At 42.8% G+C, this 15,806-nt stretch overlaps 1 protein-coding gene across 2 annotated transcripts in view; it reads left to right on the top strand.

The window, feature by feature from the left end:
* The window catches only part of MDGA2 (MAM domain containing glycosylphosphatidylinositol anchor 2), a 360,002-nt gene that overhangs the window by 142,649 nt on the left and 201,547 nt on the right, over positions 1 to 15,806 (top strand). For both annotated transcript variants that reach the window (XM_086749693.1, XM_086749692.1), the window contains exon 3: positions 8,470 to 8,644. In XM_086749693.1, coding sequence (XP_086605819.1) covers positions 8,470 to 8,644 — 175 coding nt within the window. The remainder of the gene's footprint in view (positions 1 to 8,469; positions 8,645 to 15,806) is intronic.

The following is a 15,806-nucleotide window of genomic DNA, read 5'->3' as shown; positions in this document are numbered from 1 at the left end:
AGACACTACCTTTTCATAAAGGAACTGAGACTGATTCAACTGAGCAAGATGCTGTAGGAAGGATCTAAAGCAGGGTTGTTTTAGCAGTTAAGGTAATGATTGCAAAATTCCCTTCTTCAGGATCCATTCATTAATTTCCTGTTAAATTGTTCTGTGATCACTTAAAATTTCTTCACTTATATCCAGATAATATTTAGATTTTCAGCCTTTAAGCGCAAGAAGTTCTTCCTCTGCACCTCTAAAGCAAAATTCTTAATTCTTGATGTTCAGAGATGTTAGATGTGTGGTGCCTAATTTTCAAGTTTTGATCACATGTGCAAATGCTGGTGTGGCAAAGGTCCACAAATGCCTTTGCAGCATTTGTAGTGCCTAAATCAATGCCAACTCTGAAGCGAAAATGCCAGATGTCTTGGGGAGAGACTCTTCAGCAGGGCCTGTTGGGACAGGACAAGGGGTAACAGTTTCCAAATAGAGGGAGGCAGATTCAGATTAGATCTTACGAAAAGAATTTTTACACTGAGAGTGGTGGAACACTGGCCCAGATTGCCCAGAGAGGTGGTGGATGCCCCATCCCTGGAAACATTCCAGGCCAGGTTGGCTGGGGCTCTGAGCGACCTGATCTGGTTGGAGATGTCCCTGCTCCTGGCAGGGGGGTTGGACTGGGTGGGCTTTAAAGGTCCCTTCCCACCCAAATTATTCTGTAATTCTATGAAATTTGTGGAAAGTGTAGAACTTGAATTTGTTGCCAGCTTTGGTCTTTTTTTTTTTTTTTTTTTTTTTTTTTTTTGCGTGGCTATTCTGTTCCTTCACATCTGTGAGATTCCTGTTAGTGCTAGTAGGAACTGAATCAAATTTGGACTCCTTTAAAAAGTATGGTGTATGTGTATATATATATCCCATTGCTTCATGTGAGCTTGTTTTCTGTCTTCAGACTTAAAAGTAGAGTTCAAGCTAAGTTACGCTGGTGGGCCTTGGGTAACTCTTGTGTATCTTGGAATTATCTAGGTATAAAATAGGAATCATCTGTCTTGCAGAGTGCAGGAAGTTCAGAGATGAAGGAATAGTCAGCTTAGATGTAGTTTTTCCCTCATGATGAGATGCTGAGGGCTTCGCTTATTCTCCTCGACCCTTTCATTTATTGCAAGTTACTGTTTTGGAATCGCAAGACTACGGTTTCCCTCTGTAGACTCCAGCCACAGTGTTGCTACGATTGTGTGTTTTGGGCTAAAATGAACTGTGAACAAAGCACTGAAGTTCTTCTGATAGGCCTTGATTGCTTGTAACTTTGTGCTTTTAATGCTGATTTTCTCTGTAATTAATAACCACAGTTTTTTCCTCTGTTAGAGAATAAAAGGAAGTATTTTTTTTGCTATGTGTTGTAGCAATCAAGCTGGAAAATAACAATTTCCCTGTGATCTCTGGCACCGAATCAGAGCTGATCATGTCCTGCATGTTAACAGTTACTATCACAGACTGCTTTTAGTTAGATGATTAAAAAATTGTGCTTTTGCATGCCAGCCTGCTGAAGCATTAGTCTGTGTGTAAACACAAGCACATGAGTTATCCCACAAAGGCAACAGCACCAGTCGTGTGCCTGGCCCAGGGACAGTGCTCCGTTTTCTCTCTCATGTTTCTGTGAAGTTTGAGGGGTCCAGGGAACTGATAGAAAAGATGGGGAGAGACTCTTCAGCAGGGCCTGTTGTGATAGGATGAGGAGTAATGGTTTCGAAATAAAAGGAGGTAGATTCACATTTAGATATCAGTAAAAAATTTTTACACTGAGGGTGGTGGAGCACTGGCCCAAGTTGCCCAGAGAGGTGATGGATACCACATCCCTGGAAGCATTCAAGGCCAGGTTGGCCGGGGCTCTGAGCAACCTGATGTGGTTGGAGATGTCCCTGCTCCTGGCAGGGGCTGTTGGAAGGTCCCTTCCAACCCAAACTATTCCATGATTCTATGGTTCTAAATATGGAGCAATGAAACCTAGTGTCTGTAGGTGACTGCATCTTGGCTACTGCAAATTGAAGAAATAAACTTGGAAGCCAAAGACTCTCCAGTTCTGCATTTGCTTTGCACTGGTAACAGCTTTCTAGCCCTGTCCAAGGTAGGGAATCATCCTTTCAGACAGGAAGCAGGGCTTGCTTTGGGTTGGCTACTTTGCCACTTTAATACTCCACATAAGAGTTTTTGACCAACAAACAGTGCTTCTACCTGAAGACACTTTCAAGCCAAATATTTCAGACATTAGCATAGGAAATAAATAGGAAGAGAATTTTTCATACCACTGTTGCGTATGCATAGCCTGTAGCAATGAAGGATGTTTTGTACCCTCTGCCGCGTTGGGTGTGCTGCATCGTGCTGCCTCCAGCCTACTGAAAATGCAACATCCTCCTCCTCCCGTTTTATTTAGCCATTTTATTTAGTTTAGACATGTGAATGCTTTCCTTTCGCATACGGTGGGGATGACTTGGTGAACACGTGGGGGATTTCCTAGACCAAACAAAAAATAAGCACGAGGCGGTGTCCTGTGGGGTGGTGGTGTTTTAGATCCGTGCTGTATCTCCTGTCTTGTGGGCGTTGTGTAGGAATAGCTGTCATCTGATTTAGGTAATCAAGGGAAGGATATTTAGAAACCCTTGGAGGTGTACATTTGATTTTACTATCTCCTGAGCCTTCAAAAGGCCCTGCAGAAGCGTCTCCCTGGAAACAAGTGAGAGGGCACCCATTCAGACAAGGAGCCGTTGGATTCACCCAGTGATGGTCTTCGTGCCTAAGACATTGAGGAGTTCAGTGCAGAAACCGTGGAGATGAACAACATATTCTCTGCTGTGAACCTGTGCCCATGTAAATCTGGTACAAAATCTGTCGCTGCCAGGTCTGCAGCGGTGGTGTGCATCTGCTGTGCAATCGTTTGGCTCTGAGACTCGCTTGCAGGAAGGGAAGCGGGAGCTCGGTGAAAAAAAAAGTCTATTTTGGGTCAAAGTATGTTCCACTTGACTTTTTGCGTATAGGTGTGAATGGTGTTTTGTGGTGTCAGGCAATGAAAACTTGGATCTAATGTGGTCTCTTTGGTTCTTTTGTTTGTTTCTGGGTTTTTTGAATGGTTTTTAGAGTATTTTGAGGTTGTTTTGTTTGTGGGTGTTTTTTTTGTTTTGGTTTTTTTTTTTTTTTTTTAAATCAGAGGGTAGGGAAGGGAGTGTTGGAACTTCAGAAGTGAGTTGGATGCGAGTTATAGTGGAGTTTTAAATATACAGTGCAGCTTACGTGCTCTGGTTCGTTGTCTATCAGAGCAGCACGTGGAGGTCTCTGCAGAGCTGTGGCTGGACCCCAGGCTGCCCCAGTTAAAATGAGCTTGGGTATGGCTCACAAGGCACCGAGGTCTTACCGGGAAGATGAGGAGTGCTTCTTGCCTGCAGTAGCTGCTACCCCAGCCTTTGCTTTCCCGAGAACAAAAATAATCTCATGGAAAAAATAAATTGAAGGGATTATTTCCCTTTTTTTTTTTTTTTTTTTTTTTTTGTTGGAGGAGGGGTGATGGATATGTTTAGTATGGCTCTTACCAAAGGCTCTGATATCTTTTGGCCTGAAGAAGTGTTCCAGCGCATCTCAGTGAAGTTGTGCAAAGACCTCTTTTACAGCTGTTCGCATGCAAAGGAAGACTTTAATCTGAGGCGGGGATTTGGGGATTATAGCAGTGATCAGGACGTTCTCCTCATCCTTGTGCTCTTAGCGACGTCAGAGGGCAGCGACTGCAATCAACGGCAGTGAGGTGCGGTACCAACCCCCAGTGCGGGCACTGGGTATATTTTAAGGAACGTATTTATTTGCTGTTGCTGTGTGAGGCAGATTTTGGTGTCATGGTATAATAAAAAGGTTATCAAAACCTAATTTTCCACCAACTGTTTCCATTGAAGAAATACAATTTTCCATTGCAAAATTGGGTTTTCTTGGGAATTTTGGAGGACGGTTGGTGGTGGCTATTGTTTTGAACCAAGCAAAATGCTTAGAATTCAGGGTAAAGATATTTTAATGTTTATTGTCTTTGACAAATACAGTGTTTAAAACACAAGTGTTTCAATTTTATAGCATCAAAATTAAATATTTTTCTTATTCTAATCCTTTCCTTTTGGGCATGAGTTCTTTGTTGAAGCTGAGAAAAGTTATGCAAAATATTCTCAGAGGTTTTATTTAATCTGTGGTTTTAGTCTAAAAGTGTAAAGTCTATGACTCCTACTGAAGCTGTGGAAAAGCTCACTGAGAAAACGGAAGTGGTAGGGTGAAATATGACTCTGTGTCTCAGGGCATCTGCTCCAGCCAATAAAATACTGTCAAAGATATTGATGGTTAGAGAAATTACGAGCGTATACAAATTGGAGAAGTACAGAGGTTGTGATATGGCTAGATGGGTCATAACTTACTCATTTTTTAAAATGGAGTAATTTTAATTGAGTTAGAATCATAGACTCACAGGATGGTTTGGGCTGGAAGGGACCTTCAAGGCCATCCAGTCCAACCCCCCTGCAAGGAGCAGGGACATCTCCAACCGGATCAGGTTGCTCAGAGCCCCGGCCAACCTGGCCTGGAATGTTTCCAGGGATGGGGCATCCACCGCCTCTCTGGGTAACCTGGGCCAGCGCTCCACCACCCTCAGTGGAAAAAATTTCTTCCTTATGTCTAATCTAAATCTGCTTGCCCCTGTTTTGAGTTGTTCATAAATAATTGTTTCCTTCTGCATATGTGTTGCAAGAAAAAAGAAAAGGAAAGAAAAAAGAAGAGAGATTTGATAAATAGATGTCATGATTGTATGGCAGAGCAATGACAATAAATACATGGGTGGGATTCCCAAATGTGCAACGCAGTTGGAAAAGGACATCCTTAGAAGCCAGCGAGTGCGTATCTGTGTGATGGATTAACATTTATTGGTCAGATTTGTGTGAGTTGTGCTGTGCAGACCTAACTTTTTAATTAAGATTTTTGCATGCCAAGGAAGATTGGCTTTGACTTCTCAGTGGAATGGGATTTATTCACTTCCTATGTTATCCCTGCTAGCTGAGTAGACAAGCGGAGCATGCAGTGCTACTCTGTGCTAGGAACTGGGAGGTCTCAAACAGAAGAGCAGAAGATTACTAGCAAACACTGATAAAATGCTTCGGAGTTAGCAATTGTTTTGTGCAAAGTTATTTGAAAAGATTGGAGTAACTGAACTATGTGAATAGTTCAGTTTTTTTTAAAAAAAAAAAAAAAAAGCTAGTGATGCAGAAACTTTCTACATCCTTTATCACAAAGAAGTGTTGAGGCTGTCTTGGGATTTGAGGCTGATACTTGCTGCAATGTCCCACAAGCCCATGGTACCCCTTTGCCACCGCTCCCACCCTGAAAATGGGATAATGTCAGAGCTGTGGCAGCTGTTCTCTGCAGGTCGCTGCATTAAGAAGCGATGAGGACTTAAAGGCTAGAAACATGAGAAGCTCCATCTCTGAGGATGGATTTGATGGTCTCGGACTCTTGAAAGTCATTGGAGGTCTCCCCAAAGCATGGACTGGAGCTCGCAGTGGGTGAAACCACTGAGGACCTCTCCAATGAGGCTTTCAGCCTCAGGCATCTGGCTTTCCTGTGCCCAATTTTTTGACTACTTACATTAGCATAGTGTTTGAGAGTCATCGTTCTTCACGGTGAGTTCAATAAATTACAATGCAGTATTGATCGGCGTGGATTTTCTCTGTAGGGTGAGTTAAAGCTAAGGTAAATAATGAACTGAAGCTAGTCAGACCAGTGACATTCCTGGAGGTTATCTGCAAAGCGAGAAGCTAATCGACAATATTTTATTCTTTAAGAATACCTGTATACACTACAAAATGATTTAATTTGTTAAAATTACTCTTCTTTCCTCTAAAACATACGTGTATGTATATTTTTTTAAAGCTGAAAAGTCCAATTCTGTTTCCAGCCAAACAGGATCCTGTTGAATTTCCTTGTAATGAAGAGAAGATGGATATGTCAATGTTAAGATACAGGAGATGGGGAAGGTTTTTGCCTTCATAAAAAAGATAAAACTCTGGCAGTATGTAAATAAAATTTGCTTTTTTTTTTTTTTCCTGTAAGTTATGTAACATTACCAGCTACATGATACTGAGAATACTTGGAACATTTTATTTAGGTTATATGTTCTTTAGACAGAACAAACTGCATTCCACTTGAAACTTTTTCTGGGAGAGGAAGGGGAAGAAAAGAGAAATCATGCTGGAAATTTTTTTCCAGTTAAAAATCAGAGCAGTTTTTACAATTCTGATTACAAAAAGGGAAATAAAACAGGCAAGAGATTCAGTGAACATCTTAAATGCTGTTTTGAAATACTTCTCAAGCATCTGAAATACATGGGAGGAAATTGTATTCTGCAGCATGCAGAAGCTCAGTGCGTGTTCCAAAATTATCCTGCAGCATCTTTATATAGATGATTTAAAAAGCCCCGGAGCCAAGCGTTTAGAATAGAAGTAGAGACAGATTGAGACGGGTAAATATAGCAGTGCTAATAGCGTCTCTCTTGCAGGCAGACCGAATGTTGGAGACGGGGGGTTTGGCGTATTTGCTTCATCCCAGAGCAGCAGAACCATGTGAGAGTTACGCGGGTGTTGTGGTTTTGTTTAGTGAGGGGGGGCCTAAGGTGGTCAGCAGGTCACCTGGCAAGAGGGCACAGCCAGTCAGGCTTGTGAATGTAAGAAGCCAGAACAAGAACATTTTTTTTTTGAAGTATTGTTTGGTGTAATTTCAGCCTCTGAAGCCTGTGCCTGCTCTTGTTTCAAGGGGGCAAAATTTTACATAGGCTACAGCTGGTCATGAATTTTTCCATTTGGAGCCTTTTTGAAGACCTCTCCTGCCCAGGAGAGGTTCCCAGTGAGAGGAAGGCTGACCTCTGCCCGCCTTGTGCTCTTGTGCAGGTTGCTGGGATCTGGACCACAGTTCTGGGTCACAACTCTGGGTATGATGGAACCCAAGTATCTCTGCACCCTGGGGGAATGATCTCCCTCCAGCCTGGGCAACAACTTAGGGCCACCTTGATGTCCACCAAGGACTGTCCAGCTCAGCCATGGGACCTTCCTTCATGCAGGAGAGGGCTGGAAGGACAGCATGTCCCGCTTGGTTTGGCTGGGCATGGAGACAGGCACTTGCTACTGGTGGCAGGCATACATTGCCTGAGCTGCCAAGGCTGCAGCTCCTGTCCAAATGAAGCCAACAGCGGCTCAGGGTTGCTTGTAGACAGCCTGCCTAGCAAATCCCAACAGATCAGTGTCTAAGTGCTGTTCTTTAAATTGTGGCTTCACTAACTACCATTGGACCATCTTTGGGGACTGTAGCCTGGGAGCTAACAGTCAAATATTTATTATCTTGTCTTGTGTCAATCTCATTTTTATCAATGACTACAGAAGTTTTGGTCTTCATCCTTGCATAGAATTAGTGGGTGAGGTTGAGAAGAGACAGCTTTGAGAAGCTTCAGAAGATGTGTAAACTCTTCTTTATGCAAGTGTCCCGCTTGTGGCCTTCAGAGGCAAGAAAATCCTACCATTTTAAAAAGTTCTGGTCTGGAACTGAATGTTGTTTGTCCTGGTCATAGAATTAGTGTGAACTGAAAAAGGAGGAAGTACCTGGGGTGTCTCTGGAGGTCTGGTGCCTTTTATGAGATAGTTTAGTCTACCGAGTCATGCAGGCAAGAACTCGGGTCATCAGGCATGGGTTTTAGCAATGTGTGCGTGTCCGCCTCTCTGCAGCTGTTGGTTGTGGTGGGCTGTTACTGGCATTTTTATGGGTTTGGAATTAGAAAGCTTGCTTTGGAAGAGTCTTCACTTTTTGAAAATAATTACCAGAGTAAAGAAATCTATAATTGCTGTAAATGACATTTAAAAAGCCAAACGACCTATTTGAAGAAATAGATGTTACTAATTTGTTGCAGTTTCAAACCACTGATCATTTGACTCCTTTAAAGGGGATTTTATTGCTGCTAGAAGATAATTCATCAGTTGTTTTAAAGGTGGCCCTCATCTTTCATGAATATGATTTTGATGGAACTACCTGAGTTCAGTGAATGCATACAGCCACCATTTCTGGTGAACTCTGCCCCTTGCAATTAATGGGGAATCTTTCTGCAGCTGTCCTAGCTGTGTGTCACTGATGGTAACTTGAGTTGTCCTCCATGTCTCTGCTAGTGGCATTTATTTTTTTTTATTGGGGACTCTTCCATCAAAAGTAATTAACTATTTCTAAGACGCAATGTTGAACGCAAGATTACTATTCAGGGGCTCTTGGATGAAGTGTTCGATTGTAAGTGTGAGCTATTCAGTTTTCTGGAGAAGCCCTCTGAGTCCTCCAACACAAAATCATGACCACCACACATGTGGTTCTTGATTTGGTGAGGAGATCTATACTCTGTTCACTTTTACAGACTTAAAGTAACAATCTTTTTTGATGCTTGCTCAGATCAGGTGGACCAAGACAGCAGGAAGTGCCTCTGACAGATTTCAAGACTCGAGTGTCTTCAATGAAACTCTGAGGATATCCAACATCCAGCGACACCAAGGAGGACGCTACTACTGCAAGGCAGAAAATGGCTTGGGTTCTCCAGCCATAAAGTCCATAAGAGTGGATGTGTACTGTAAGTAAACCCCTTGGGATGTTCTTGCTATGCTTTTTATTAATTTGTTACAATGTCTGGTGTTACAAGGAAATGATCAGGTCTTTGTGAAGCCCAGTTTTAATTTAGGGAAGATTCTGTGGCTTTTTGGAGTATTTATGGTCAGAAGACTTGTGGCTTCTCCCAGTGAAGTCAGGTGGGGCTGCTTGCATATGGAAATATTTTTAAACAAAATCACAATACTTTGATAAGAAAAATGAAACTCAGGTACAACTCAGGCGGCTTAGATATCGGAAAAGATTTGCCTGCAGCTTGCATAGAGTATCTCAGATCTTCACTGAGATGCTGGATCACACCAGATTCACAGCCCTTGATCTCTTGTATTTTTGGCTGCACTTGCCTTCAAAACTGGTATGGGAGCAAGTACAAATGTGTTTTCCTATTTTCCTTTAATTACTGTTGAAAAATGTTCAGGGGTTTTTTGTGGTTTTTTTTTTTTTTTTAATGGCAATCTCTTCATGTTCCTGTGATACACAGCTTTAAAAGCTGCACTTGAAATATTGGGCAATTAAAAATATGAAGTATTGGAGTTGCAATGCTATTGGTCACCGGTGCTGACAGAAAAAGAGGAGACAATTGAAAAATCATACTACAATAAATGCACAAGATGAGATGAAAAAAAACCAAATCCCAGTCTGACTTGCGCAGACTCCAGTGTCAGTGAGTGGGCTAGTCAGACAAAGCACAGCTCTCCCTTGTCATCAAGTAGTTTATCACTCTGGATTTAACGGTAAACTGTTAAATTATGTGAGTGGGCTCAGCTATTGGAAAGTCAGAAGACCTGAGTGCCTCAAACAGTGGTTTTGTGGACACTTCAAATTAAGAAAAACTGTTCAAAACCCATTTGAAACACTCGGAAAATGTTGACATGCCACATATGTAGTTAAATAAATAGGTAGGGCCCGTTAGTCTCCCAAGTCCTTCAAAAAGGACTGTGCAAACATTGGGCTTGTGTTTCCCAAAGAGTACCCTTGCTCTGTCAGATGAATTCCATATGTTAATTTAGAGACCCAAGTGATGATGATTTTTGTGGGTTTGTGATGGGATTGGTGGAGAGGGATAGGTGGCTTTCAGGAGATTCTCTTGCCTAGTGTGTGCTTCGTGATGTGCTTAACGAGCTATAACATACCAACGCCAAATTTGTAAATCCTTTACGGCAGATAACTGAATTAGGAGTTAATTGCTCATTAACACGTTGGAGTCCAATAAATGAAAAGGCAACCTTAATGACTGACTATACACAAATCCATGTGGAGAAGTTACAAGCACCCAGTGTTTGTAACAGGGCTGGCCTGAGGTTTGCGAGCAGGCCACCTGGTCCAGGCAGTGCTCAGGGCCCAGCGATGCAGGTCACCATCCCAGCGTTCTGGTTGTCCAGAGGCTGGGGGTGCTCCCATGGGCCCCGGAGTCCTCTGTGCGCTCACAGCTGCTGAAAGCATTTGGTAGGTCAGCCCTGTGGACCTGTTCAATAAAAACCCCAAGAACGAACATTCAAGTCTCTTTTTCTGGAAGCCATTAAAGCCCTTCTCTCTTACCCCAGCATGCATGCCTAAGATTTTCCTTAATTCTTAATTTTAGACCTGGCTATGAAACTGATGCTGGCAGGAAAAGCAGTCTCAAGACTGGGTTGCTACGTGGTCTGAGTAGGATAGGTTGAGAAATTGTTTTGAAATTTTGATTTTTCTTGACTTTCATTGAGATTTCCTTCTGGAATATGTCTCTTTCCTTGTATCATATTTTGTTTAGCTGTTAATATGTGTTCTCGGATTTGCCATCTGTCATTTATTACAGGTTTAATTTTGTTTTTTTACATCATATGCTGCTTCTTAATGTACCTCAAATACAGATGATGTCTTTCTGGAACACAACAGACTTCAGGTTCCAGCTGTGATTAAGTCCTAGGTGATTTCCCGTGCAGGGTGATATTTCACTGGGTGTTTTCATCATGTTAATGATCAGATATTTGCAGGCAAAATAGTACTGCTGCAGTAAGCCTAAGGTGCCAGAGAAAACTGGATCTAGCTGTGAAAAAGACAGGAGAAAAAAACATGATATGCCACAGAAAAGCTCATAAGAAATCAAAGTATTGTAAATTGAAATGTTCCTGTTGAAATTTCCAAGGAGCTTGAAATAATTTTGTCTTTTTTTAGTTTAAATTTTCTATTTTGGTTTTCTGTTTGTTTGGATATTTACTTCATAGATTGTCTGTTCAATGTCAAGTGCTCTGGGCAGTACTGAGCAGGAATATTGGGGGTGGGTGTGTTTTCTTGAATAATTGCCAATGAGACGCTTCTGCTCAGAGACCCCAAAATGAATCACAAGGATCACAAGTACTGAGCCAACATTTTCTATCAAAATGTGGTTTGGTTTTTTTTTTTTTTTAGTTCAGCACCTATTTAGTGCTGAAAATTACTTAGAGAAAGACAATTTTCTTACAGATTTATGTTAACTGTCAAAGACAAACCTGTGGAAACCAGATGATATTCCCTTCTGAAAGCAAAACTTTATTATTAGAGCAAGAAAGAAACGTTTTTAGTTTTTTGATGAAACCCTTAAGTGTGTTAAAGGAAACAAGTGAAATGTCTGTATTTCTTAAAAACTGGATGGGTGAAAAATAACTTTGGAAGCATCTTGCCTTGTAAATTTAAATGCAAGGGCGCATTGCCAGCTCATGTTGAGCTTCTCATCCATCAGCACCCCCAAGTCCTTCTCTTCAGGGCTGCTCTCCATCCATTCTCCCCCAGCCTGGATTTGTGCCTGGGATTGCCTTGACCCATGTGCAGGACCTTGCGCTTGGCCTGGTTGAAATCCATGAGGTTTGCATGGGCCCACCTCTCCAGCCTGTCCAGGTCCCTCTGGATGTCATCCCTCCCCTCCAGCACGTTGATGGCACCACACAACTTGGTGTTGTTGGTGAACTTGCTGAGGGTGCACTCAATCCCACAGGTTCTACAGATCTAAACTGGCTGGATTGAACATGTGGTGTGCGGTATGATGCTGGCCGCAGAGCACTTACAGAAACATGCCTGTGGTAGGGCAGCAGTGACTGGTGCCTGGCCTGATTGGTGTGTTCTGGGTCTTGCTCGTGATGTGGTTGGGAAATGAGAGTGAATTGCACTTGTGCGTAAATCTCCATCCCTGTATCTCACCCAGCGCTCGTTTCTGTTTGGGACCATCTGCAAAGGGTGGGTGCTGGGTCTCTGTTCACACTGTAAAGCAGGATCCAGGTGGAAGCTTCATTCTGTATTTGGAAGTAAATAATATTAGTGTTCATAGATAGGTGCATCTTATTCCTGCATCTCTGCAAATTTAATACTAGGCCTAAAGATTACTTGGTATTATTTTTGTGTACCCTGTAATTCTGATTAAACGTTTTCTAAAAACTCTGGCTATTAGTATGTTGCTTGAGGACATAGTATTTTTTTTCTGCTCTAAAAAGTTAAACAAAACTCCAAACATTTTATAACTACGTTCATAGGTAAGGAGCACAGCTAAGGAGTTAGGAGGTGCATCACCTCGCTTCTGCAGGCGATGGTAGTGGTACGGTACCTACTTTATCGAAAGCTATCGTGGATAAAAATAAGGCTACAGTCTTCTGCTCCTTTAACATATGCAGATCTGAGTTAAACCTTCAAAAGATCTAAGTCAAACCTTCACAAAACAGCAGTACCTTTCAGTCTGGTGTCAAAACAGTTGAACGTAAAACTGGTGAAGAAAAAGCGAAAAGGTGGTTCAGTGTTGCCAAAGTCCTTATTTCATCTACAGCTACTCTTGGAAAGTGTGAGGAATCTAAGCCTCCTTCCAACACTTTGCAAATCATCATCTTTGTTTTCTTTTTGAGTTTCTTTTGGAAAGATCTTTTTGCTTTCTGGGGGGCATAGACTGTGGTAAGCAGACTGGTAACAATCTCTTTTTTTAGAAGTCAACTTTCTATCATTACTTTACAGGTCTAATAAAATAGTTTTTTCCTCTCCTGGCTTTGGCTGAAGGTCCTTGTATTTTGCATCAGATTGAAAGTCAGTCCCCTTGGTAGCATTTCCTCAGGAGGGAGGTTTCCATTCTTGTTGAGCCACCAGAAGAAACTGCCTCAGATATCAAAGTTGTATTCATCCCAGACTTGAACTCTTTTTCTTCTTTCTCTGGAAGCATGTCTTTAAAGTACATCTCATCTCTCCTCTTTGAAGAAAAAGCTTTTGTACTTGACTCTTAGCAAAATTTTTGCTTGATATATGGAGGACACTTTCTCCTTTTATAAGGAAGGAAACTTATGGTGTAAATTAAGTATTTTGATTTAAAGAAGCAGAGCTCCTACAAGAAAGATTTTCTGCTTGTTTCTGAAGGACAGTCTACCAGATTTTTTAACAAAAAAGTACTAATTGCTTCATTGAAAATGTACTTTTGTATTCCTCTTGCTTCACGGGTACTTACGGGCACAAGGGCGGGCTGCACAGCTTGAGTAGAAGAAGGTGGAGCGAAAGGTCAGGTTTACGTTACAAGATTTCTCAAATTAATTTGGAATTCAGGATGAAAAATGATTATCAAACAGATTTAGTGCAGAGATAGGCTAAGATTTTATTGTGCAGTATGAGAGAGATGTACATTGTGCAGAAAACGCTGCTTGTTGAGAAAATCTGTGATTCCGGGATTAAGAGGTCGATCTGGGGTTTAGGGGAAACAACCATTTATTTTGCTCAGAGATCCACTTAAATCTCTGCTTGGAGCTCTGTTTCCAGAAACCGTCCCTTAGCACCAGGTTAGTCAGATCCACCCTTGGGTGTTCTGTTCGCATGAAACATATTAAGTCCATCCAACATCAGCCGCTTCTGCGAGCACTGGATTTTGGCTGCGTTTGCATTGCAGTAGCATTACGGCAAGGTGGGGGCCGGGGCAGCCAGATGCAGTTTTTCCATAGCACGTGATCTATGCTGTGGTGGGAATATGTCCTGCACCAGTTCCAGTCTTCAGTGTAACACCAGTGCAGTTATAGAAGGGGAAGGCTCATTAGCCATTCCTCCTAAATACCTGTTGATGCACGTAGGTATTACATGTAATATTTGAGGGTGTTGAAGTTGTCCTGGGTCTCTGCTTACCACTTGTGAGGCTCCATAACTCTTTCACTTCCAGGTTCAAATCTTTCATTTCACTTTTTTAAATCACAGAATCATAGAATGGTTTGGGTTGGAAGGGACCTTTCAAGGACACCCAGTTCAACCCCCCTACAAGGAGCAGGGACATTTCCAACCAGATCAAGTCGCTCAGAGCCCCGGCCAAGCTGGCCTGGAATGTTTCCAGTGATGGGGCATCCACCACCTCTCTGGGCAACCTGGGACAGTGTTCCACCACCCTCATTGTAAAATTTTTTTCCTAATATCCAATCTAAATCTACCTCCTCTATTTGGAAACCATTACCCCTTGTCCTGTCACAGCAGGCCCTGCTGAAGAGTCTCTCCCCACCTTCCCTGCAGCCCCCTTTGGGCACTGGGAGCCACTCTAAGGTCTCCCCGGAGCCTCCTCTTCTCCAGGCTGAACAGCCCCAGCTCTCTCAGCCTGGCCTCACAGGAGAGAGGCTCCAGCCCTCTCATCATCTTCATGGCCGCCTCTGGATCCCTTAATGGATTACTTGTATGGTTTCTGTTTTTCTGATAGGAATCATGGTGTGTGGCTGCAGAAATTGCTTTTGCTGTTGGTTGTCTCCATTTCCACGAGGAAGCTAGTGGTGTTGCCAGCTGCAGCATCTGCCCTGGGCTAGCTGTGAGCATCATCAGGAAGCTTCAGGACCGGTGTTAGCAATCAGGATTGCATCCTAATCTTGTCACATCAGTGAGAAAGAGATCAAAGCACTGTCTAGCTTCAATCTCAATTCCAGGCTCAATTTTGATGCCGTTACTAATAGGAATAATTTTATTCTGAAGATTACCCTTTTCATAGGAGTTGTGCATTGAAGACCTCATCAATTCCTTTTTCAGAGCAGAGACTGTTTGACAAAACACCTCCCAGGCTTTTTGATGCAGCTTGGCCCTGGAGTCAGGAACGATGGGACCTCCAGGCTTCAACACTCACGATTGTGGGATTGACTGAAACATGTTCAGCGTTGACAGATTATTTTAGCAAACAAGGAGCCTCGCAGCTTGCCTGGCTTGGGATGACACAAAATGCTGCTGATAATACGTGTCAAACGACAAAAATATCAAACTGCTAATCTTCTCCAGCACTCGGGTGTGTTTCCTGGTGGCATGTGCAAGCATGAGTCTGCAAGAGAAGTGTTGTGCAGAGGGAATGTGGAGTCTGTAATTCAGAGATCATGATGCTAATTTCCCTTATCAGTCTGGAAAAGGATGTTGGAGGGAAACGCTGAGTGTTGTGTGGAGGGATTTAGTTGCGCTGCTCTCCATCTCTGTCATTAGTGTTAATGGCGGTTGTACTGCTCCGTCCTTGCACTCCAAATTCACTCCTCATCTTCTGCCCATTCTGCACCCTACTGTTAGGGTGCAGAATCAAAGGTAATGTCAATAATTATTTAACTTCTGGTAATTGCTCTGCTGGGCGACTGCGGACATACTCCACGTCGTGCCCAACTTTTGCACTGCGGCGCAGTGAATGGGCCTTTCAGGGAGCAGTGGTTTTGCTTTATCAGTTCATAAAAGGCATATACACGCGTGTGCACGTGACTGGTATGATATTCTTACTCACACAGAGCGAAATAATGTGATAATGAAGATACAGCACTGTGAACGGGGAGGGGAATGAGCTGAAATTGCCAGGTGCTCCTCACGTTGCTCCATGGTCTTCTCAGCCTTCCCCGGTTCACCACAGTCCTAAGAAGCTGGAGAAGCTGCATTTAATCTTGCCGGGATGAGGAGGAGGTGATACTTTCTCCTGGAGTGCTATTTTTGTCTGGATGAGATAATTGTGTGCTCTTCTTGAATGATAAGGCTGCCCTCTGATTCCCTCTCGCCTCACCGCTAGTGTGCGGCCAACTCGGCCTGACACTGGGAAGGAAAGAGTGTGGGGAATTTTCTGTGGGAAAAATTAAAAATGAGCTCTGTGCTGTCCCAAATCTGGGTTTCTTTACCCAGTGTGCAGTACGCCAACCTTACACACCGAGCAGAAGTATTTATTTATG

Source organism: Chlamydotis macqueenii, chromosome 5, assembly GCF_036417535.1.
Source record: "Chlamydotis macqueenii isolate bChlMac1 chromosome 5, bChlMac1.mat, whole genome shotgun sequence".
NCBI lineage: Eukaryota > Metazoa > Chordata > Aves > Otidiformes > Otididae > Chlamydotis > Chlamydotis macqueenii.
This window is presented reverse-complemented; position numbering and strand designations above follow the sequence as displayed.